The following is a 25,467-nucleotide window of genomic DNA, read 5'->3' on the forward strand; positions in this document are numbered from 1 at the left end:
GAAAGAGAGGAGGAGTATGACATCACAATGGGCCGCCCATTCGACATTAATCTACATTTTCTATGGGTCCCGAGTGTGTATGTGTGTGCAGTTGAACAGTTTCGAAGGAGAAAAGCAGAATAGCAGCTAAACCTAAACGGAGAAGTGATCTGGAGACGCACCGATGAGGCTAAAAACCACTTTGTCCTTTTAATTATTAAACTAGTCCATTTGGAGAAGTAACGTCGGGATCGAGTTTAGGTAGGTGTGTGTGTGTGAGTGTGTGTGTGTGCGCGTGCGCACGCGCGTTTTTGTTCTGTCTGTCTGTCTGAGCGCACAGTACACAAAGCAGTGCGCCTGCTTTGGTTATAACATATACATTGGGCCGCGTGTAGTGCTCGATATATAATAATCTAGTCTAGTTTTGTTTAATATTCTTAAAACAAAGCCGCGATGATAAGTGTTGTATTGGAGGTTATAGAAAAAAACTCTGGGCTCATTGTTGCTTCAGAAGCGCGTGTTGTTTTGCTTTCGAACGGGACAGTGAAGAAAGAAGCAGCATAGATTTAGAATCAGACCGTTGTTTCGCCCATCTGTCTGCCTCCAATCAAGCCTTATAAACTTGAGGAAGTTTAACCTATGAGTTTATGAAACATGTTAATTGAAATCTTATGAAGCAATGTGTATGAGTGATTTTCTGTACTTATTTGATATCGACAGATAGGACTGCAGGCTACATATTGTTACTGAAGTGGGCTAAGATTCCCGCTTTATCAGGTAGGTGCCTTTTGTTATTTTGGAGTTGGATAGCTGAAGTCTGAGTGATCAACTGTTTATGAGGTTGTGTGTGTCCCAGTGTTTGACAGCATCATATAGACAGGCCATGATGAACTGCTCTGCTGTCTGGAGCACATGGCCCTAGTAATCACTGACACACTGGTCTATCACTGTCAACCAGAAATCCACTGTGTGTGTGTGTGTGTAGTCAGTAATAACATATAGACAAGGCTCCTTCTGACAGCTACAGTAGTCAAACTTTAACCATACTCAACTCAGAAGTATCTCCTATCTATCAGACAGAAGTGCAGCAAGGTATGGGAGCGAGTCAATCTCGAGGTCCATAAAGTATTCTATTCTACAGATACTAGTTGGAATTGACCTTGGAACTCAGAACCACATCTTACATGCAATGTTAAGTCTGTCAGGAGAGTCTAGAGTTTAAGTAAACAAGTCATTGGGTCACTGAGGAAATAATTGTCTTGAGTCATTTCTCTGAAGTTCACTTACAGTAAGTAATCAGGGGCTGCCAGAGAGTTGGAGGGGATAAATATGAATAAAGGGTGAGCAAAAGAGAATGAGATGGGAGAGATGAGTGAAATAGATGAATAAGAGAAAGGGAGAATATGAATGAGTGAGTTGCACTGTGTTCCAGAGTAGAGAGAGTGAGTGAGTGGGGAAGAGAGGGAAGTGCCAACACATGTGGTAGTCATTTAGAAGGCAGTTTGCTTTACATCTGTTTTCTGATCTTTGAACTACCCCCTCCTTTTCTCTCTTTTTCTCTCTCTATCTTGCTCTCGCTTCCCCTGATCCTGCTCTTTCTTTGTTCATCATGTTTCCCGTATGGGACACACACACGCGCGCGCGCGCACACACACGCGCGCGCACACACACACACACACACACACACACACACACACACACACACACACACACACACACACACACACACACACACACACACACACACACACACACACACACACACACACACACACACACACACACACACTGGTAGGGTTCTCCATGGAATGCAGACATATCATCCCCAGTGATGTATCAAGGATATACATTACCAACTGCAGCGTGCAGCAATACGCCTCAAATAAATGTCTATCTCAGGTATTCTGGAATGGAATGTGTCCCTGTCTCAGGTATTCTGGAATGGAATGTGTCCCTGTCTTAGGTATTCTGGAATGGAATTTGTCCATATCGCCGGTATTCTGGAATGGATGTGTCCCTGTCTCTGGTATTCTGGAATGGAATTTGTCCATATCTCAGAATGCACATGTGTGTTTAGGGCCCTCTAGGTATATACTGTACATCAATCAGTGTGCCATATTTCTCTGTGTCACTGTGCGGTTGGAGTAGGACAACCATGTTCATTAGTCAGCAGACTATTCTGAGCAGACCTATACTGCCAATGCTGCACATACCTCCCTCTAGCTCTCTCTTGGTCTAGTTCTCTCTCTCTCTCTGATTTAGTTTACACTAACCTCCTCCCATATGATAAGCATTTATGAGCAGGAAAGTCTACCTTGTTGCTTATGTGTCTTTGTCTGTGTGTGTAAGTCTGGGTCTGCGTATGCGTGTGTTTCTTTGTGTGTTTGTATCTTTATCTCTATCAGAGTGTGTGTGTCTGTCTACTGTAACAGCAGTGTGTGTGTGAGTCTCTGCTCTCTTTGTTTGCAGTCGAGATCTTCATGCTATGACAGTCCCTCTCTGCACTACCATTGAAATCTTCCTGATCTGATACAAAGAGCTGGTCTTTTAGGGCTTGATCTGCCTCAGATGACTCCGCTAGAGTTGGAGGTTGTGAGTCTGATTGCCACATGCTCCACATATATATTTGTCTTGGATAAAATCATATGATCATGTCATAATAAAGACTTGTCTTTGTGCTCGACAACCACTGGTTCACTGACAGTAGATCACTTTGCTGAGTATGATCTGGATATACAGTATGTGTATAGGCTAGGCTAGGCTAGGCTACATAAGATACAGTGCAGATGCAAAGTTTGGTAACATAATGATTCTGTTACCAAACGTTGCATTTGTACTGTTCTTCAAGTAAAATGTGTTTTTGTCAAATGTTCTGTGTAAATTGTTAAACGTAGTTCTTGTGCATAGAGTTGTATGCTGTGTTAAAGTTTTGAATCAGCGTAATTCCTTTACCATGGAATTGCCCATAAGCTATAAGCCACGATGCAATGTTTCATGCAATGAAGTGATAGAACCCTAGAACACAAAGGATTTATTTACACCATGCTGGCGCTATGGTTGCCATGGATCCGCATTATGGCGGCATGGGGAGGAGGGGGGAGGTCTCTCCCCTTCCCTCTGTGTGTACTAGACTTGATGATAGAGCTGAGGGCTGGAGGCGGTCACACACCTGCAACATGTTTTACTCTCTCTTTCTGCCCTACAAATGGTGTTCAATAACATTAATTAAACAAAAGATGGGGCCATACAGCATGTGCTTACACACCAACACAGTTTTATTATTACATATTCATACACTACCTCTCTGAATAATGTTTATGGCATGGAACAAAGACATGAATGCATCCACACACACACACCTTCTCTATGGCTCTGCATTGATTTCTCTTCATTGGTTTAGGAGCCTCAATTGGAATAAAGTACCATTACCACACCAGCCACTCTGTATCTAAAAGAAAATGGGTTTACACACTGACACACACACACACACACACACACACACACACAGAAACACAGAGAGAAACACAGAGAGACTCTAAAAGCTCCCCTCCCAACAGTAAGAGAGCTCGTCGGGCTGAAGGATACAGGAGAATGGGAGTTTGAGCTGCATTCATTAGATTAACACCTAGGCTGAGTCATATGATAAGACATATGATCCTGTATTATATTATTTAACACACACACACACACACACACACACACACACACACACACACACACACACACACACACACACAGTCTTTGTTCAGAATGGAGGTACATGACCGCATTACTGTCGGAAACTAAAGTCGCCGAGTAGGCCAACTAACTAACTGACCATAGTTATTATAATGGGCAAGAGTTTCAGACCCGTAATTTGTACTTGTATTTATTATGGATCCCCATTATCTGCTGCCAAGGCAGAAGCTACTAATCCTGGGGTCCAGCAAAATTAAGGCAATTTATACAATTTTAAAAACATTACAATACATTCACAGATTTCACAACACACTGTGTGCCCTCAGGCCCCTACTCCACCTCTATCACATATCTACAGTACAAAATCCAAGTGTACGTGTGTGTATAGTGCGTATGTTATCGTGTGTATGCATGTGTATGTGCCTATGTTTATGTTGCTTCACAGTCCCCGCTGTTCCATAAGGTGTAATTTGATCTGTTTTTTAAATCTAATTTTACTGCTTGCATTAGTTACTTGATGTGGAACAGAGTTCCATGTAGTCATGGACTATGTAGTACTGTGCACCTCCCATAGTCTGTTCTGGACTTTCTGTTCTGTTCTGGTGGCATGTCTTGTGGGCATATTATTAATATTAGCAGTCTGTGTACATCCAAGGGCCAGCCGTGCTGCCCTGTTCTGAGGCAATTGCAATTGTCCCTTTTTGTGACACCTGACCACACAACTGAACAGTACACCAGGTGCGACAAAACTAGGGCCTGCAGGACCAGCCTTGTCGATAGTGCTGTTATTATGGACAGACTTCTCCCCATCTTAGCTACTGTTATATCAACATGTTTTGACCATGACAGTTTACAATCCAGGGTTACTCCAAGCAGTTTAGTCACCTCAACTTGCTCAATTTCCACATTATTTAGATTTAGTTGAGGTTTAGGGTTTAGTAAATGATTTGTTCCTGCGGCTCTTTGTTAAGTGTTGCAGTCATTTTAGTCGCTGTAGTAGCTGACATGTATAGTGTTGAGTTATCCGCATACATAGACACACTGACTTTAGGCAAAGTCAGTGGCATGTCATTAGTAAAGATTGAAGAAAGTAAGGGGCCTAGACACCTGCCCTGGGGAATTCCTGATTCTACCTGGATTATGTTGGCTTCCATTAAAGAACACCCTTGGTGTTCAGTTAGACAGGTAACTATTTATCCACAAAATAGTATTAGCCATAACACATACATTTTTCCAGAAGCAGACTATGATCAATAAAATCAAAGCCACACTGAAGTCTAACAAAACAGCACCCACAATCTTTTTATTATCAATTTCTCTCAGCCAATCATCAGCCATTTGTGTAAGTACTGTGCTTGTTGAATGTCCTTCCCTATAAGCATGCTGAAAGTCTGTTGTCAATTTGTTTACTGTGAAATAGTACTGTATCTGGTCAAACACAATTTTTCCCAAAAGTTTACTACGGGTTGGTAACAGGCTGATTGGTCGGCTATTTGAGCCAGTAAAGGGGGATTTACTATTCTTAGGTAGCGGAATGACTTTTGCTTCCCTCCAAGCCTGAGGGCAAACACTTTCTAGTAGGCTTAAATTGAATATATGGCAAATAGGAGTGGCAATATCGTACGCTACTATCCTCAGTAATTTTCCATCCAAGTTGTCAGACCCCGGGGGCTTATCCTCAGTAATTTTCCATCCAAGTTGTCTGACCCCGGTGGCTTTTCCACACTCACTTTACGGAATAAAAAATTACAATGCTTGTCTTTCATAATTTGGTCAGATATACTTGGATATGTAGTGTCAGTGTTTGTTGCTGGCAGGTTACACTTAAATTTGCTGATCTTGCCAATGAAAAAAACATTATTAAAGTAGTTGGCAATATCAGTTGGTTTTGTGATGAATGAGCCATCTGATTCAATAAATGATGGAGCTGAGTTTGCCTTTCTCCCCAAAATTTAATTTAAGGTGCTCCAACGCTTTTTACTTGTATTCTTTATGTAATTTATCTTTTTTTCATTGTGTAGTTTCTTCATCTTTTTATTCAGTTTAGTCACATGATTTCTCAATTTGCAATACATTTGCCAATCGGTTGTGCAGCCAGACTTATTTGCCATTCCTTTTGCCTCATCCCTCTCAACCATACAATTTTTCAATTTCTCATCAATCCACAGGGATTTAACAGTTTTTACAGTCATTTTATAAATGGGTGCATGCGTATTAGTAATTGGAATAAGCTATTTCATAAATGTGTCAAGTGCAGTGTCTGTTTGCTCCTCATTACTCACAACGGACCAACAAATATTATTTACATCAACAACATAGGAATCCCTACAAAACGCATTGTATGACCTCTTATACACTATATTAGGCCCCGCCTTTGGAACTTTGATTTTCCTTGATATGGCTACTATATTATGATAACTACATCCGATGGATCTGGATTCTGCTTTCAAGCACATTTCTTCAGGATTAGTAAAGATGAGATCAATACATGTTGATGATTTAATTCCTGTGCTGTTTGTAACTACCCTGGTAGGTTGACTGACAACCTGATCCAGGTTGCAAGCACTGGTTACACTGAAGCTTTTTCTTGAGTGGGAAGCTTGATGAAAGTCAGTCAATATTTAAATCACCCAGAAAATATACCTCTCTGTTGATATCACATACATTATCAAGCATTTCCGTGTTATCCAGATACTGACTGTTAGCACTTGGTGGTCTATAGCAGCTTCCCACCAGAATGGGCTTTAGGTGAGGCAGATGAACCTGTAGCCATATTACTTCAACAGTATTTAACATGAGGTCCTCTCTAATCTTTACAGGAATGTGGTTCTGAATATAAACAGCAACACCTCCACTATTGGCATTTCTATATTTTCTGTAAATGTTATAACCTTGTATTGCTACCACTGTATCATCAAAGGTATTATCTAAGTGAGTTTCAGAGATAGTCAGAATATGAATGTCATCTGTTACTAGCAAATTATTGATTTCAGGAACCTTGTTTCTTAAGCTACATATGTTAACGTGGGCTTTTTTGAGCACTTACTTCTGGGATGCTTACTTGTTTTCATTGCTTTACTGAGACGCTTAGCAGATGTAGATATGTTCATGTTATTTATGTTAGTGCAGGTAAGCTGCACACAGTGGACTTCCTACTAGGGCACACTGCCTCGGTGCTAACAGTATAACTCTGGTTCATAGGCACATGATTACTGCATTCAATAGCTGTAGGATCAGCAGAGTCTGTGTCACAATGGTAGGTATTAACTCTGTGTCACAATGGTAGGTATTAACTGAACTGGGCTTGAGTCATTGATAAGTCATTGTCTCAACGCAGCCTTATAATGCTGTGAAAGGATCCAGGAACCCAAATGATTTGAGTGGATCCCACCTCCTTATAAAATGTGTTTTGTTTCCAAAAGGTATCGAAATTGTCAACAAAAGTTACACCCATTGAGCTGCAATAATCACATTGTTGTGAAGAGAAAGAATCCTGCTAAAGCGTTCAATGCTGCGATTCAGAGAGTGGCACAGGGCCAGATATGATGGGTCTTTTGTTAGTGTTTAGCAGAGTCAGTCAACTCTTTAAAATCCAGTTGCAACTGTTCAGAGCTGCCCTTCATAATGTCATTAAAACCACATGGACTACGATAGAATCGATTTCCATGTCCTGACGTAGTACATTCGGGAGCAGCTTAGTAATGTCATTTACTCTCGCTCCTGGATAGGAGATTGTTTTTGCACCAGGAACGGTCACAAATCTTACCATGGAGCTGCCCAAAATCACTGCTGGCGAGAAGGATGAGGAAATCCGTCCACTCCCATGCTTCACAGGATTCAAATAACCCCTTATGGACTGGCGAGAGGCAGGATAACTTGAACCCGTGGCTCCCGGTGCCTGGTGCAGGCCTCTGACAGATGGAGAAGCCCCACTCGATCCAGAGCAGGGACGGAAGATTGCCGACTTCAAAATCGTAGTAGTAGGCACTGAGGCTGCAGACACAGGCATCAGGACGGCGAAACTATTCGTTGTTTGTTTCCGCTCTGGGCCTCTCGTTGGGAGTGTAGACTGCATTGCGGGAGGCCGCTGCCTTCGACTTCCACAGCTCGTAACATGCGACCATCGTTGATTGCCTTGCTCCTCTTGCTGTGCACCTTTGACTCCACTATCAGATGGGGGAGCTCCGGGCAACACCGGCCAGTCAGATAATGACAAACGACAAGTCAGAGATGCACCCAACAAGCGTGAACACTGTCCAACCACCGGCATAGAAAATGTTAACATTCCACTCTGCGTTTTCCCCAGTTTCTTACGTAGACTGGCAACCTGTGTGATCAAGGAAGCCACCTCAAGCCTAAAATCCTCGGGCAAGCAAACAATTGTGTTCCATTGGAACTCTGAGTGATCCGTTTTTTCCCGAAACAAAGCTTAGAACCGTTCATTTATTTCTCCAGACAAAGAGGGCTCCATTGCAAAACTCATCTGGTACCAACTTCGTTAGCTTGATGGCTAGCAGCTTAGCGTCTCTGTCAAGCAGTATATTGAAAATAGCTTGTTGACAAAAAGATTGAAAACATTTTTTGTCTGTATATTGTGTTTTGCTACATTACAACTCCTGATTTGTGCTGCAATTTACAACAAAACACAAAAGAGAACAAAGACACTGTATGATGATAACTCCTATTAGTCTGCTTTTGGGAAACCTTGTTGTGACCAATGTGTTCAATTAGTGTTTGTGTTTGTGTATCATTACCCTGTTCTGTGTGTGTGTTTTTGTGCCCCTGTGGTGCATGTGTATGTGTATCTGTCTGTCTCTCTCTGTTATGGTATCAAACATGTTGCTAATGGAAACAGTTGTTGTTGATGCTGGGGGTGGGGTAGAGGGGGCTGCAGCATGTAAACAAAGGAGACCTAATCCGCGCTACCATACCCTCCATCCAATCAGGGCTTAGCTCACAATAAGAGATCTGCAGAGGTCTGACTGTCTGTTCTAACAGTTTGTGCGTTTGTTGAAGTAAGGTCATTCCTCCTCGCGGTGGTGTCTGACCTAAAGTGAAGAGATATGGTTGGTCAGATATACCTTGAGCATTCCTATGCACACATGTGTTGGTCCCAGCTGTGAGGGGGTATATGTGACCCATAGAGCTGCCATTGTGTCAGGGGGACAGGAGAGAGGGACAGCTGTCACCCAAAACAGCCCCCTCTACCCCACCCCCATCATTTGTGAGGCAGGTGTCCAGCAGGGATGTCAGTGTGTGTGTGTGTGTGTGGGGGGGGGGGGGGGGGGGGGGTTATGAACAGGCTTTGATTCCCCCTTGCTTGTCTGTCTGGAGGACAAGATATGGTTAGTTACACAGCCACCTGTGTATTTCACTCTACTATCCTCTGTTCTCTGAGGTGTGTACTGTATGTGTGGATGGGGCCGTGCTCCAGTATTACAATAGTTCTGCAGGTTCATCACATTCCTATGGCGGGACTCAAACTGATGCCTCTGCTCTTTCAATGAGCTCCATTCACTCTTTATTCTGCCTCTGACCCTGCCAGTCATAACGTGTGTGAGCGTGTGTATGATAACACAAGCCTCTCCTTGAAAAATAACCCTTAACAATGGGGGAGGAACATGACTTCACTTTTCCCTCCCAGTATATCTATTTTGTGTCAAACTAAGAGATAGGCTAAAGCTCACGGCTAAATACCACACTCAGTGCCTCAGAAAATCTGCTGAGTTGAACTAAAACAGACAGTTTATCTTCACAGGTTTCAGAGATACATTGGGTTTTAATGTAGAACCGGGACCAACGAGTTAGCTAGTTGGTTAGTTAGGTAGTTAGCTAGTTGGGTTGGGTAGTTACTCAGTTTGACACAGAAAGCTCCTATCAACAGGAAGTACACATTAAGTGGAGCCATCTCACTGTACAGTGTGGAGATTGCCCCACAGGAAGATGCCTGGGTGTGGCAAGGAGAGGGAGAGAACATCTCTGTACAGATAGGTTTATGAACAAAGCTACAAATATCCTTTGCTATAAACTCAACGTTGACTTGCATTGAATTCATTATACTGTATGTCAGGCAGAGATGAGCGTTTGAATCAGGAAAGTTTCCTTTCACGACCTCTACAAGCCAAAACATGAAATTAAATAACCGGGTGGTCCTTTTGGCGGTAGGAATGTGAGACAATATATCCACCGGAAAGTACAATTACATCATGCGCACAAGATGAAAATACATGCACTAGCACATGCTTCAGGTGATATAAATCTGAACACACTACCAGCGCTTTGAAAAGTTGATGTAATTATACTTTATGGATATATTATCTCAAATTCCTACCGCCAAAAGGAACAACCGCACGGGCAACCGGTAAAGTATGTTAACATTTCATTTTATTCAATGTTCTGCCTTGTAGAGGTCGTGAGAGGAAACTTTCCTGATTCAAACAGTAATTTCTGCCCAACGTAGAATTCAATCCTAACTCGAGCCGCTCGTACACTCTGACCATGGCATGTTAAATGCTCAGGTCATGGTTGGGAAATGCTGCTGTTGCACTTTCACTTCCCAGAAAAGACAAGTTTGCACAAGCTGAAATGGACAAGAACTGTGTACTTGAGGAAACCAACATTCTCTGTGCCTGTAGACATGATGTTGTGGTGTGTCTCTTGGCTGGTAGCTGAACTGCTAAATCCCTCAGTGGTAGGCTGACACTGATAGGATGTGTTGTACTTGGGCTGTCTCACTGTTTTCACTGTTCCCTGAGGAATGACATCAGGGCTGATTAGAGTTCCCAAATGTTCCCTTTCACTGTTTCAGTATTCCCAGTGTTATGAATTTACAGCCTTACAGGGCTCCTCCTAGTGACCTGAAGTGACGTTTGTAGTTCAGTTTACATTCCTAGTGTCTGACACAGAGCATGCCTGACATGACTCACTCAGCTCTATGTGGGTGTGTGTTCTGAGAAAAGTCTGATGTATAGAACCAGAACCCCAATTTGACATCATCCAGTGTGTGTGTGAAGGGAGCGGTGATCTCCCAGCAGTCATTCAGGGAAGAGACCCTAAAATTCCAGCCCTCTCCTCAGCCCCTTCAAATTCTAGCTCTGGGACAGGAAATACTAACCAAACCTCAGCCACCTGAAACTCATTCTGGGTGTGTGCGCTTCGTGTGGGGACCTGAGTGAGAAACAACATCTGAGCTGCTAAATGTCACTGTTCCACATATTCCTCCGTTCCCCCTCCTCCTCATCTCTCCATCTCTCCGCTGTCAGTCTTTTTCTCATGGTTTTCTTCACAGCTAAATGTTTTTATTTATTTATTATTTCACCTTTATTTAACCAGGTAGGCCAGTTGAGAACAAGTTCTCATTTACAACTGCGACCTGGCCAAGACAGAGCAAAGCAGTGCAACATAAACAACACAGAGTTACACATGGGATAAACAAACGTACAGTAAATAACACAATAGAAAATCTATATACAGTGTGTGCAAATGTAGTAAGTTTGGTGATGAATATGAAGCGATGGCCAGCCAGTGAGAGCATACAGGTCGCAGTGGTGGATAGTATATGGGGCTTTGGTGACAAAACAGATGGCACTGTGATAGACTACATCCAATTTGCTGAGTAGAGTGTTGGGGGCTATTTTGTAAATGACATCGCCGAAGTCAAGGATCGGTAGGATAGTCAGTTTTACGAGGGTATGTTTGGCAGCATAAGTGAAGGATGCTTTGTTGCGAAATAGGAAGCCGATTCTAGATTTAATTTTGGATTGGAGATGCTTAATGTGAGTCTGGAAGGAGAGTTTACAGTCCAACCAGACACCTAGGTATTTGTAGTTGTCCACATATTCTAAGTCAGAACCGTCAAGAGTAGTGATGCTAGACGGGCAGGCGGGTGCGGGCAGCGATCGTTTGAAGAGCATGCAATTAGTTTTACTTGCATTTAAGAGCAGTTAAAGGCCAAGGAAGGAGTCTTGTATTGCATTGAAGCTCATCTGGAGGTTTGTTAACACAGTGTCCAAAGAAGGGCCAGAAATATACAGAATTGTGTCGTCTGCATAGAGGTGGATGAGAGAATCGCCAGCAGCAAGAGCGACATCATTGATGTATACAGAAAAAAGAGTCAGCCCGAGAATTGAACCCTGTGGCACCCCCATAGAGACCGCCAGAGGTCCGGACAACTGGCCCTCCGATTTGACACACTGAACTCTATTTGAGAAGTAGTTGGTGAACCAGGCAAGGCAGTCATTTGAGAAACCAAGGCTGTTGAGTCTGCCGATAAGAATGCGGTGATTGACAGAGACGAAAGCCTTGGCCAGGTCGATGAAGACGGCAGCACAGTATTGTCTTTTATCGATGGCGGTTATGATATCGTTTAGGACTTTGAGCGTGGCTGAGGTGCACCCATGACCAGCTCGGAAACCAGATTGCATAGCGGAGAAGGTACGGTGGGATTCGAAATGGTCGGTGATCTGTTTGTTAATAACTTGGCTTTTGAAAACTTTAGAAAGGCAGGGTAGGATAGATATAGGTCTGTAACAGTTTGGGTCTAGAGTGTCTCCCCCTTTGAAGAGGGGGATGACCAGCGGCAGCTTTCCAATCTTTAGGGATCTCAGACGATACGAAAGAGGTTGAACAGGCTAGTAATAGGGGTTGCAACAATTGCGGTGGATAATTTTAGAAAGAGAGAGTCCAGATTATCTAGCCCAGCTGATTTGTAGGGGTCCAGATTTTGCAGCACGTTCAGAACATCAGCTATCTGGATTTGGGTGAAGGAGAAATGGGGGAGGCTTGGGCAAGTTGCTGTGGGGGGTGCAGAGCTGTTTACCGGGGTAGGGGTAGCCAGGTGGAAATGCATGGCCAGCCGTAGAAAAATCCTACACCTATAAAAATGAACGAGCTGTTTTAATTGGGATGCCTGGAATAGCAGGAAGTGCACTCCAGAAAAGTAATGTACACACACACACACACACACACACACACACACACACACACACACACACACACACACACACACACACACACACACACACACACACACACACACACACACACACACACACACACACACACACATACGCACGGTGTTGAAAGCTGTTTACCTTTGACCTATAAATGGTGATTGGGTCTTAGTGTTGACAGATATGTCCCACAGGATAAGATGGGAGGGTGTGTGTGTGTTTTTTACTGTCATGTGTGTCACCTTCCTAGGCAAAGGATTCCTCTGGGGAGTATGACCACACAGACGGTTGAGTGACCAACTAGATGGGAAAGAAAGGACAGAGCTCTCTGTGACAGTATTGTAGTGCGGAAGTCTGGTGGCAGTATGTCACACCTCACTGAATGTCTGTCTGTCCCAGGCAAGAAGGGAGAGGACATGTCTCCATACTCTTCTCTTTTATTATTTAAAAAAAACACAGGTAGATTTTCCAAACTGTATTTTCACCAGTCCGGTCGTCCCTGATAATTGATCACGAAGAAAAGGAGATGAGGATAGTAAAAGCCACTGTAGACTATTGAGATGTAGCCCATCTGGGACTTTAGAGGGGATAGGAGGTGAGCCTTGGCCCTTTCAACTCCCTATGTCACTTCCTTTTCCCATGAGGCGAGGAGGTGGAACTGCCACCAGATGTGTTAAGCCAAACGGATGCTTTCTTAACACCCCCCACCTGCTTGCTCCGCTACCCACCGCTGCTCACACTTACGGTTATTGCTTTTGATGTACACAATCAGCACATGCACACCCACAGCACAGACACGCATACACACAGTATGCATGAGCACACACACTATTGCCTTCAGGGGTTATGTGTATTTATGACGACAAAACGTTTTGTTTTGTTCAAGTGCAATGCCTGCACATGTATACCCCACACGGTGTAAAAAACAATAGTCTCATCTCTCACATAATGGGATCTAAATATCATCTTTCTGTTTTTCTTTGTCGACTGTTCCTCTCTGAGGATGTTCCTCTCATGCAAATTATTTATCGACTGTTCCTCTCATGCAAATACTTAGTACATCTGGCCCTCATCAAGAGAAACACCCCATTCAAAACGTGTGGGAGACATGGTTGTTTATCCGTCTCTTTGTTATGTAACTGGCTCTTTGTTATGGTCTTCTCTGGGATGTGAGGCAGCAGCGAGCTCTAGTGGTGAGATAGAAACATTACATATCTTCAGGGCACTTGTTTTTAATGGGACACAGTATTACAGCTCCATGCTTGTGATGTTATTATTGTTGTTGTACATTCAACACACCGGCTTACACACAGAATCAACTTTCAATTTATGATGTTTAGAACTTGTGTTTTTTTATTTTTTATTATGAAGTAGACTGCAGGCCTATATTGCAGATGGGGTGTTTTTGGTCATCTAGCCTACACTGCGTGATGCTGATGATCCATTCTGAGAAATGCTTCTTATGTCATAGGCTATGAAATGTTACTATTACCTAAGTAATGCCCACAGTTCTAACAGCTCAGAGTAGTTTTGGCCTAGGCTACTAATTCATAGAAACACATACACATTGGAATGCGACCAATTACACACCTAGCTCACCTTTGAACTCTGAGAAAGAGAATAGCTTGTTGTCGGTTATTTGACGTTTCCAGAGAGAGAGAGAGAGTGTGTGTGTGTGTGTGTGTGTGTGTGTGTGTGTGTGTGTGTGTGTGTGTGTGTGTGTGTGTGTGTGTGTGAGTGAGTGAGTGAGTGAGTGAGTGAGTGAGTGAGTGAGTGAGTGAGTGAGTGAGTGAGTGAGTGAGTGAGTGAGTGAGTGAGTGAGTGAGTGAGTGAGTGAGCGGAGGGAGGGCATGTGTGCAGTGGGCTGCTATTAGATAATAGTGCATCTCATCAAAGCTCATTCCAACCAGAGGCTCCATTCTCCCCTGAGTAGAACAGCTGCGTGCAGGAGCTCCTCTGTTTTCTCTTCTCCTGTCCAGAGGTCATACCAGGCTATTGATAGTACAGTACCACTATTATCATTATTATTATTATTATGACTTCTAATCAATAGTCCAGATGGCGACTATGTGTAGAATACCAGTTTTTCCTCACCTCCTGCAGGGTAAGTTGGAGAGTTTGTAAAAATGTGCGTTGTTTGATGAAAACTTGACGTCTTCTAGCCGGTCTTATTATGCATATGTTTTACCGATGTAAGTGTATCTCATAACTTTTTATACCTGGCCATGGTAATGAATGGATACTGGGTTAGATTTTTGCATGTCTGTGTGGGTACTGTTATCCTGATTGTCAGTAGTTGCGGCGTTATGAAGTTATCTGTGTCGGGATAGCCATATTTCATGTTCTATAATGAGTTTTTGAATACAATGTCTCCAAGGGGGGAAATGGTCTTGGACACACAAATCAGCTGTAGGCTATATGAAATAGATAGAACATCCTACATATAGGCTACTATCCATACATAGCACTCATTCATTTGGTGGCTGCAGGAAATTGTGCTCTGATGATCTGAATAGAACCAAGTGTATGAAATGGAAATGTGTAGCTTTTATATTTGGATATTGAAAGCAGTTTGTGAGAATAGAACATGAGATGAACTCCCTGTTTGATGATTGATGTCTGATTAGCTTATCAGCTCGTATTATATGTGTGTAGTAATATATCCCAATGCAATCTCTGTATTGTATTTTAAATACAGAATATCCATACAAAGAAGTGGAGATTTGTATATGATTGTATTGTTGTTCTCAGAGCGGCATTTGAGAAACCTGCCATGAGAGCAGTCTGTCTGTATGCAGAGATGGTTATCCTTATGGAGAATAGAACATTCCTGTGGTGGAATGGAATGATTATGTAACTCCAGACTCTGCCATCAGTAGTGGGGGTCGTAATGTCTGGGCACAGAAAAACACAATGCCTTAAAACAGCTACATGTAATGGTGCCTACAGTGAGGTGTGATTTTAGAATGTGTGTGTGCGTATGTGTGTGCATGTATGTGAGAGAGAGAGAGAGAGAGAGAGAGAGAGAGAGAGAGAGAGAGAGAGAGAGAGAGAGAGAGAGAGAGAGAGAGAGAGAGAGAGAGAGAGAGAGAGAGAGAGAGAGAGAGAGAGAGAGAGAGAGAGAGAGAGAGAGAGAGAGAGTGTGCTTGTGTAGTTAACCATTACAGTAGTAAATGAATAAAATAAATGAATCAAGAAAATGAATCATATAATAAATGACTAATAACATAATGAATCCCCTCAGATCGGTGTGTGGACACAGGTCTGTCTCTGTCTCTGGGCAGGAGTGTAATGGCTGAGCCGGACTATCTGGAGGGGGACTGTGAGGAGCTGATCAAACCCAAGAAGCTGTTGAACCCAGTCAAGAGCTCCAGAAACCACCAGGACCTCCACCGAGAACTCATGATGAACCAAAAGAGGTGAGGGGACTGGGGGAAACACAACACACACTTCACCTCTCCTTCTTCCACTCCATTTCACCTGTGTCTACTGCATTTTCTTTCCCAGTTGTCTGATTCCCAGATCCCTGTCTTACTCAAAAGAGGGAAACTGTAAACAAGTTTCTATTCATCAATGGAGAATAAACACCAGTTTAGCTCACTGTGCTCACTGTGTTATGGTAGACATAAATCCTGGCCCTGACTGAGGATGGATGAAGTCCAAGACAATGAGGGTGGTTATGAACAGTTTATAACCCTCACCTTCAACTCAGACTTTTGACTGTGTGATCTATCAGAGGTTTATGATCACCTACTGTTTCTGTTTATAATCCAGTGTTTCTTCGGGGTCAGATAGGTTGTCCTACGTCTATTGGTTAAGGTTAGGATAGAGGTTTTAGTTAGCTGATCCTAGATCTGTTGTTAGGAGTGTGTGACAGCGTTCTACTGCAGTGTGCTGCTATGCTATGACATCCTGTATCGGGGGTACCCCCGGGGAGACACATCACAGTAGTGTTATGTAAACCTTAATGCATGAAACTTTAATAAGAACTATTATATAAAACTTTTAGTGCATTCTGCTGTCTCAGAACTATTACGTAAAAACATGCTTTTACTGCACGGAAATGTTCCTCCTACCCGAACACTTTCAATATTAGTATAGCACAGAAGCACACAACAATCACAATCTATAACTTTTACAATCTATAATTGTGTTTCCGGTGAAAAGCTCTGCCTCTGCAGAGTTATTTTACCATTTATGGTTAAAATAAATGGGTGGGTCTTGGTAAATTCAGAATTGTATTTTAGATTTTTTTGGGCTGAATGTTTTTGTTGTTCCTTCAGTTACCACTGGGAAAGATGTAAGTTACAGAATGGACCGTGGCACCAAATCACACTGGTTATGAGTGCATGCTCATTTGCATTCATGTGTGACTGTGTGTGCGTGTGTTTGACGGCCTCAGTGCTGACGCTCAAGTCTGTCTTTTCTCATGCTGAATAGACAGATGCTCAAGGCCTTGTTGCTATGCTATATATAAACACACACACACCAACACAGTGTGTACTGTTGACAGATGTTACATCACTGTGCCCTGTCTGTTAGCACACTGCACAGAACCATGTGCATTATGGACATGAACACAGGGCTCTGAAGTATGGAGGGATGGAGAAAGGGGGGAGAGAGTTAGAGGGAGTGGGTTAGGGGTGAAATTGAGATGGACACAGATTGTGTTTGTCTTATGTGTGTTTCAGTGTTGGTATGAGGTATATACTTTAGACTATATTGATTTAGAACTGATATGAAAGAGGAGATGTTTTGACTGGGTTTTAGTATTCTTTGTGGAGGAGATGAGGGGAAGAATACGTAGGAGAGAGGATAGGGGACGAGAGATACAGAGGAGAGAAGAAATAGATCATATTATAGAGAGGAGAAGGAGAGGAAGAAGATGGAGAGAAATGTTTGGGGTGTAGCGGATTAGTGATGATGAGAGAGATGGATGGTTGAGAGAAAGAGAGATGGATAGAGGGAGGGAGGGAGAGAAAAAGAGAGATGGATGGATAGAGGGAGGGAGGGAGGGAGGGAGGGAGGGAGGGAGGGAGGGAGGGAGGGAGGGAGGGAGGGAGGGAGGGAGGGAGGGAGGGAGGGAGGGAGGGAGGGAGGGAGGGAGGGAAAGGGAACGTTGTGCACGGCGGATTAGAACACCATCTCCCGCAGAGGGTCTCTCACTCTCCTCAACTACCTATGATGTTCAGTCACACATACACACGCGTGTGCACAGAGAAGAGACGTTTAGAACTGCATCTTTGAGACTCTAATTTAACCTCTTTTGAAATCACTTACTCAGGTCAGGCTGAAATAAAGTTGAAATGTACAGGGATGGAGGTCAGGCTATATATAACACACACATGCACACCACACACTATTCTATCCTATTAGATCTTGTCTATTCAGAACACTCATTTAGGTTCTCCGTTTTTGTCCTACTGAACAACATTTTAAGTTAAATCCAGGGCAATCAATAATGTAGTTAGACACTGCATGAATGAGTTGAAAACAAGACAGTGTTTGAGGGTTCAGATTTAGGCTTTAATATACTGGTATTATTGTAGTCATCTCACTAATAGGGGTTTGTACTCAGATGGCCCTGTCCTCTTTCAGATTGAATATCTGAATCCTAAAACCCCAACTTTACACAGTAGTATAACAACAAAATGGAAACGCCTGTTTCAACAATGGCATGTCATCTCTGGCAGAAGGGACAGCTCAATGAAAGAAAGGGATAGCTATATTAGGAAAGAGGTTGATATGATTTGTAGACAGGCGGGTACATTTGATTGATTGATATTCACTAATTGTGTGTCTTAACACTGATCTGTGTGTATGGTCAAGTCAAGACCGCCGCCATCATACATTTCATCACATAATCTCAATCTCCTAATCCCAATGCCAATTCCTGTCCAGTCCAGCCATGGCCCCTAGCTTGCCTAAGATTACTAGATGTGGGCTAATTTTTTATTTTTTATTTTATTTCACCTTTATTTAACCAGGTAGGCTAGTTGAGAACAAGTTCTCATTTGCAACTGCGACCTGGCCAAGAAAAAGCATAGCAGTGTGAACAGACAACACAGAGTTACACATGGAGTAAACAATAAACAAGTCAATAACATGGTAGAAAAAAAAAAAAGAGAATCTATATACAATGTGTGCAAAAGGCATGAGGTAGGCAATAAATCGAATAATTACAATTTAGCAGATTAACACTGGAGTGATAAATCATCAGATGATCATGTGCAAGAAGAGATACTGGTGTGCAAAAGAGCAGAAAAGTAAATAAATAAAAGCAGTATGGGGGGTGAGGTAGGTAAATTGGGTGGGTAGTTTACAGATGGACTATGTACAGCTGCAGCGATCGGTTAGCTGCTCGGATAGCAGATTTTTAAAGTTGTTGAGGGAGATAAAAGTCTCCAACTTCAGAGATTTTTGCAATTCGTTCCAGTCGCAGGCAGCAGAGAACTGGAAGGAAAGGCGTCCAAATGAGGTTTTGGCTTTAGGGATGATCAGTGAGATACACCTGCTGGAGCGCGTGTTGCGGGTGGGTGTAGCCATCGTGACCAGTGAACTGAGATAAGGCGGCACTTTACCTAGCATAGCCTTGTAGATGACCTGGAGCCAGTGGGTCTGACGACGAACATGTAGCGAGGGCCAGCCGACTAGGGCATACAGGTCGCAGTGGTGGGTCGTATAAGGTGCTTTAGTAACAAAACGAATGGCACTGTGATAAACTGCATCCAGTTTGCTGAGTAGAGTATTGGAAGCTATTTTGTAGATGACATCGCCGAAGTCGAGGATCGGTAGGATAGTCAGTTTTACTAGGGTAAGTTTGGCGGCGTGAGTGAAGGAGGCTTTGTTGCGGAATAGAAAGCCGATTCTTGCTTTGATTTTGGATTGGAGATGTTTGATATGAGTCTGGAAGGAGAGTTTGCAGTCTAGCCAGACACCTAGGTACTTATAGATGTCCACATATTCTAGGTCGGAACCGTCCAGGGTGGTGATGCTAGTCGGGCGTGCGGGTGCAGGCAGCGAACGGTTGAAAAGCATGCATTTGGTTTTACTAGCGTTTAAGAGCAGTTGGAGGCCACGGAAGGAGTGTTGTATGGCATTGAAGCTCGTTTGGAGGTTAGATAGTACAGTGTCCAAGGAAGGGCCGGAAGTATATAGAATGGTGTCGTCTGCGTAGAGGTGGATCAGGGAATCGCCCGCAGCAAGAGCAACATCATTGATGTATACAGAGAAAGAGTCGGCCCGAGAATTGAACCCTGTGGTACCCCCATAGAGACTGCCAGAGGACCGGACAACATGCCCTCCGATTTGACACACTGAACTCTGTCTGCAAAGTAGTTGGTGAACCAGGCAAGGCAGTCATTAGAAAAACCGAGGCTACTGAGTCTGCCGATAAGAATATGGTGATTGACAGAGTCGAAAGCCTTGGCCAGGTCGATGAAGACGGCTGCACAGTAATGTCTTTTATCGATGGCGGTTATGATATCGTTTAGTACCTTGAGCGTGGCTGAGGTGCACCCATGACCGGCTCGGAAACCGGATTGCACAGCGGAGAAGGTACGGTGGGATTCGAGATGGTCAGTGATCTGTTTGTTGACTTGGCTTTCGAAGACCTTAGATAGGCAGGGCAGGATGGATATAGGTCTGTAACAGTTTGGGTCCAGGGTGTCTCCCCCTTTGAAGAGGGGGATGACCGCGGCAGCTTTCCAATCCTTGGGGATCTCAGATGATACGAAGGAGAGGTTGAACAGGCTGGTGATAGGGGGTGCGACAATGGCGGCGGACAGTTTCAGAAATAGGGGGTCCAGATTGTCAAGCCCAGCTGATTTGTATGGGTCCAGGTTTTCCAGCTCTTTCAGAACATCTGCTATCTGGATTTGGGTAAAGGAGAAGCTGGGGAGGCTTGGGCGAGTAGCAGCGGAGGGGGCGGGGCTGTTGGCCAAGGTTGGAGTCGCCAGGAGGAAGGCATGGCCAGCCATTGAGAAATGCTTGTTGAAGTCTTCGATTATCACGGATTTATCGGTGGTGACCGTGTTACCTAGCCTCAGTGCAGTGGGCAGCTGGGAGGAGGTGCTCTTGTTCTCCATGGACTTTACAGTATCCCAGAACTTTTTGGAGTTAGAGCTACAGGATGCAAATTTCTGCTTGAAAAAGCTGGCCTTTGCTTTCCTGACTGACTGCGTGTATTGGTTCCTGACTTCCCTGAACAGTTGCATATCGCGGGGGCTCTTCGATGCTATTGCAGTTCGCCACAGGATGTTTTTGTGCTGGTCGAGGGCAGTCAGGTCTGGAGTGAACCAAGGGCTATATCTGTTCTTGGTTCTGCATTTTTTGAACGGAGCATGCTTGTCTAATATGGTGAGGAAGTAACATTTAAAGAATGACCAGGCATCCTCAACTGACGGGATGAGGTCAATATCCTTCCAGGGTACCCGGGCCAGGTCGATTAGAAAGGCCTGCTCGCAGAAGTGTTTTAGGGAGCATTTGACAGTGATGAGGGGTGGTCGTTTGACCGCGGACCCGTGGCGGATACAGGCAATGAGGCAGTGATCACTGAGATCTTGATTGAAGACAGCAGAGGTGTATTTGGAGGGCAGGTTGGTCAGGATAATGTCTATTAGGGTGCCCATGTTTACGGATTTAGGGTTGTACCTGGTGGGTTCCTTGATGATTTGTGTGAGATTGAGGGCATCAAGCTTGGATTGTAGGACTGCCGGGGTGTTAAGCATATCCCAGTTTAGGTCACCTAACAGAACAAACTCTGAAGCTAGATGGGGAGCGATCAATTCACAGATGGTGTCCAGGGCACAGCTGGGAGCTGAGGGGGGTCGGTAGCAGGCGGCAACAGTGAGAGACTTATTTCTGGAGAGATTAATTTTTAAAATTAGAAGTTCGAACTGTTTGGGCATAGACCTGGAAAGTATGACAGAACTTTGCAGGCTATCTCTGCAGTAGATTGCAACTCCTCCCCCTTTGGCAGTTCTATCTTGACGGAAAGTGTTATAGTTGGGTATGGAAATCTCAGAATTTTTGGTGGCCTTCCTAAGCCAGGATTCGGACACGGCAAGGACATCAGGGTTGGCAGAGTGTGCTAAAGCGGTGAGTAAGGCAAACTTAGGGAGGAGGCTTCTGATGTTGACATGCATGAGGCCAAGGCTTTTTCGATCACAGAAGTCAACAAATGAGGGTGACTGGGGACATGCAGGGCCTGGGTTTACCTCCACATCACCCGAGGAACAGAGGAGTAGTAGGATGAGGGTGCGGCTAAAGGCTATCAAAACTGGTCGCCTAGAGCGTTGGGGACAAAGAATAAAAGGAGCAGATTTATGGGCGTGGTAGAATAGATTCTGGGCATAATGTGCAGACAGGGGTATGGTGGGGCGTGGGTACAGCGGAGGCAAGCCCAGGCACTGGGTGATGATAAGAGAGGTTGTATCTCTGGACATGCTGGTCTCAATGGGTGAGGTCACCGCATGTGTGGGGGGTGGGACAAAGGAGGTATCGGAGGTACGGAGAGTGGAACTACGGGGTCCATTGCAAACCAAAACAATGATAACTAGCCTGAACAACAGTATGCAAGGCATATTGATATTTGAGGGAGACATACAATAAGGCATAAAGTGATTGCAGGTCTTGATTGGGAGAGCTAGCTAAAACAACAGGTGAGATAACAGCAGCTAGTCAGTTAACACAGCAGCAGCAGGTAAAAATGGCGACGGCTAGGCAGAGAGGGTCGGATTAACTACACACAGATCCTGAGTTAAAGCACAGAGCCGACAGATAAAACACAAATAAACGGAATGGAGTACCGTGAATTAATGGACAGTCAAGCAAGCATCAGCTATGTAGCCAAGTGATCATAGTGTCCAGGGGGCAGCCGTAGATGGAGCAGTGAGGCCTCCACTAAGCTAGCCCGCGGCGTAAGATTGTTCGATAGACCTGTTCAGATAGCAGCCGATATGACAGCTAACAAGACAGCTAACGATTAGCGGGCCGCAGTTAGCATATGGGCGTTCAGGTTACGTCGCGATGGAGGGGCCAGTTGAATAACTCCCTCGGGCAGATAACGTCGGTATCCCAGTCGTGAAGGCCCGGTGGGGCTCCGCATCGGCAGTAAAACGGGTCCGGATAGGTGATTGTAGCCCAGGAGTGGCTGATGGAACTCTTCAGCTGGCTAGCTCCGGGATAATTGGTGTTTGCTCCGGAATTGATGTTAGCCAATAGTCACTCGGATAGCAGCTAGTTAGCTGCAAGATCCAGGTGTAAATGTCCAGAGCTTGCGGTAAAAATCTGGGGATATGGAGAGAAAATAGGTCTGGTATGCTCTGGTCTGAGTCGTTGTACAAAACTGGCAATAGTTTTCCGAGCTAAAGGATAGCTGATAAGCGCTAGCTGTGGTTAGCTGAACTACTCACGTTAGCTTGTGAGCTGGCTAACTTCTGGCTAGCTTCTGTTGTAGATTTCGGATACGAGGTGAATAATACCTTTGAGGAGAAAAAAAAACACATCCGCACCACATTTGGTGAGGTAGGTTGCAGGAGAGTGTTTTGAAGTTGAGTTTTTAAGAAGAAAAAATATATATATAAAAAGAAATGCGAAGAAAAATATATAAAAAATATATACACGGGACAGGACGAGGACAAAGGACATCTGACTGCTACGCCATCTTGGATTCCATTCCATTTAATCTGGGATGGCTTAGCTTTATGTAACTTTCTCTGAATAGGAAGTGATGGATAGATCAATGTAGAACTGCCTGTCTCTGTCCGTACTGTAATCAGGTCAATTATTAGTTGTGTGTGTCTGTGTAAGTAAAGTTCCTTGTCATTGGCTGTGGAAGTACTATAATAACATCTGTGATTGGTTGCTTCTCCAAGGGGCCTAGCTCCTCAGAACAAACCAGAGCTCCAGAAGGTTCTGGAGAAGAGGAAGAGAGAGCAGGTCCTCAAGGCCCAGAAGGAGGAGCAGGAGGCCCACACCAAGAGGAGCGACCTGGAGATAGAGCTCATGAAGAGACAACAGAAACTAGAACAGGTAGACACACACTCACACACACACACACACACACACACACACACACACACACACACACACACACACACACACACACACACACACACACACACACACACACACACACACACTGTGTTACTCATACACACCCAACACTGTAAAGATAGACAGACTGACAGCATTTGAGAAAATAAATACACAGAGAGAGGGAGAGGACAGTTGGGGATCACACACACATGCTAACATGTACTTGTACTAACATGTAACCTAACTTTCTTCTCTATCGTGTATGTTTAGCTTGAGTTGGACCAGCAGAAGGATGAGGAGGAGCAGGAGAACACCCCTGAGTTTGTGAAGATGAAGAGCAACCTGAGAAGGACCAAGCAGGAGGCCAATGGGGAGGAACTTACCACTTAGGGAGCCACGGGGGGTGTGTTTGTGTGTGTGGAAAAATAGAAAGCAACTGTGTACTGTACATAGAGGAATGTTTGTGCATATGTGAGTGTGTGTGCCTGTGTGCAGATTCAATGGCACATGTTATCTGATATGGACTTCCTGATTTATCTGACCCTGTTGAGAAAGACTTAAAGACTACAGACCAATTTGTCTGCCCACTACAGACCAGCAGTACTACATACCTCTTTGTCTGTCCACTACAGTACTCCCCTCACCTCAGCCAGAGTGGAGACTTAGCCACCTGTACTCACCTCAGCCTCTCCACTCAACACACGGACAGAGAGGAGACTTAACACGGACACAAAACACGGAACGTGCTACACGTGAAGAACAGCCAGTCAATCTTCTGGGGAGGTCTGATGCAGGAACCAACAGAACCAACACAGAGTTTCCATTCCCTCTGTCTCCTGGTCTTCCCCTCTGTCTCCTGGTCTTCCCCTCTGTCTCCTGGTCTTCCCCTCTGTCTCCTGGTCTTCCCCTCTGTCTCCTGGTCTTCCCCTCTTTCTCCTGTCCACCCTTCTCTCCAGCCACAGAAAGCTCTCCTTTATGTTGTTGTTGTTACTGTTGTCGTTGTTTTCATTTTCAGAACCCAGAATGGAAAAGACACTGGATGGACTCTTGAAGCTGTGTTTTGTAAAAATGCCAAATTAATGTACCGTTGTTATTTATGTTTATGTTTTTAGTATTTTAGCCCCATGTAGGGAGATAGAGACATCTCAGATTAGTTTTACAGCTCAGTGTGTGGAGCATGAACAGAGGGATATACTGCAAAGTAGGATCAATGAGTCAGCCAACTAACTTTGATAAACAACCAGAAAGAACTTTCGATTTTCTGGTTAATTAAGAAATTCTAATTTTAGATATGTGTTTTTGGTTGTTAAGTCAATTAGAGCATGCCATTTCAAAAGTATTAAAAAAAGTAAGTTATTTCAGAATATTTGGGCTGGTTATCAAAGTAGGATCAACTCATTGATTCTACTTTGTAATATATCCCTCAGGAGAGGACAAGTGTGTGGTTGTGTGAAAAAACACCCAGATAGTTTGTTTTATTTTCAACATGCCACTTCTTCAGCTAATGATATTTGAAGCAATACTACAACTCCCCAAAGTGTGCAAGTGGTCTTTTCTTTCTATAATTATAATAAATAGATTTTTTTTATGAATAAAGGGGATATTAAATTAGTCTTATTTTGGATGTGAGGTCAGCAGAGATGATGTCATGTACCAGGAAGTAAGTGCACATGGGAGCCAACTGTTCCAATAATTGCATTTGGTTCTATGCTTCGTTTATGTGCTTCTCTGAATCTCTGGGTAAGATTGTAAGACAATCCTCTCCTCTGTCCCTCTGCAGACCTAACATCTTATTTTAAATAAATATCATTTAACTGCT

At 43.9% G+C, this 25,467-nt stretch overlaps 1 protein-coding gene across 5 annotated transcripts; it reads left to right on the forward strand.

Annotated features, from left to right (window-relative positions):
* LOC139584660 (protein FAM107B-like) lies at window positions 1–25,467 on the forward strand. Of its 5 annotated transcripts, none has more exons than XM_071416767.1 (5): window positions 1–240; window positions 700–756; window positions 15,853–16,027; window positions 23,486–23,642; window positions 23,919–25,467. In XM_071416767.1, the coding sequence occupies exons 3-5, from the start codon at window positions 15,900–15,902 to the stop codon at window positions 24,036–24,038; spliced, it is 405 nt and encodes a 134-aa protein (XP_071272868.1). In that variant the 5' UTR covers window positions 1–240; window positions 700–756; window positions 15,853–15,899; the 3' UTR covers window positions 24,039–25,467. The 5 variants fall into 5 exon arrangements, with proteins under 5 accessions (XP_071272868.1, XP_071272866.1, XP_071272867.1 ...); XM_071416764.1 differs by lacking the exons at window positions 1–240; window positions 700–756 and adding an exon at window positions 14,506–14,712 and having other exon boundaries at window positions 23,919–24,051; window positions 24,281–25,467; XM_071416765.1 differs by lacking the exon at window positions 700–756 and having other exon boundaries at window positions 3–240.

The sequence above is a fragment of the Salvelinus alpinus genome, chromosome 9 (genome assembly GCF_045679555.1).
Source record: "Salvelinus alpinus chromosome 9, SLU_Salpinus.1, whole genome shotgun sequence".
NCBI classification, from domain to species: domain Eukaryota; kingdom Metazoa; phylum Chordata; class Actinopteri; order Salmoniformes; family Salmonidae; genus Salvelinus; species Salvelinus alpinus.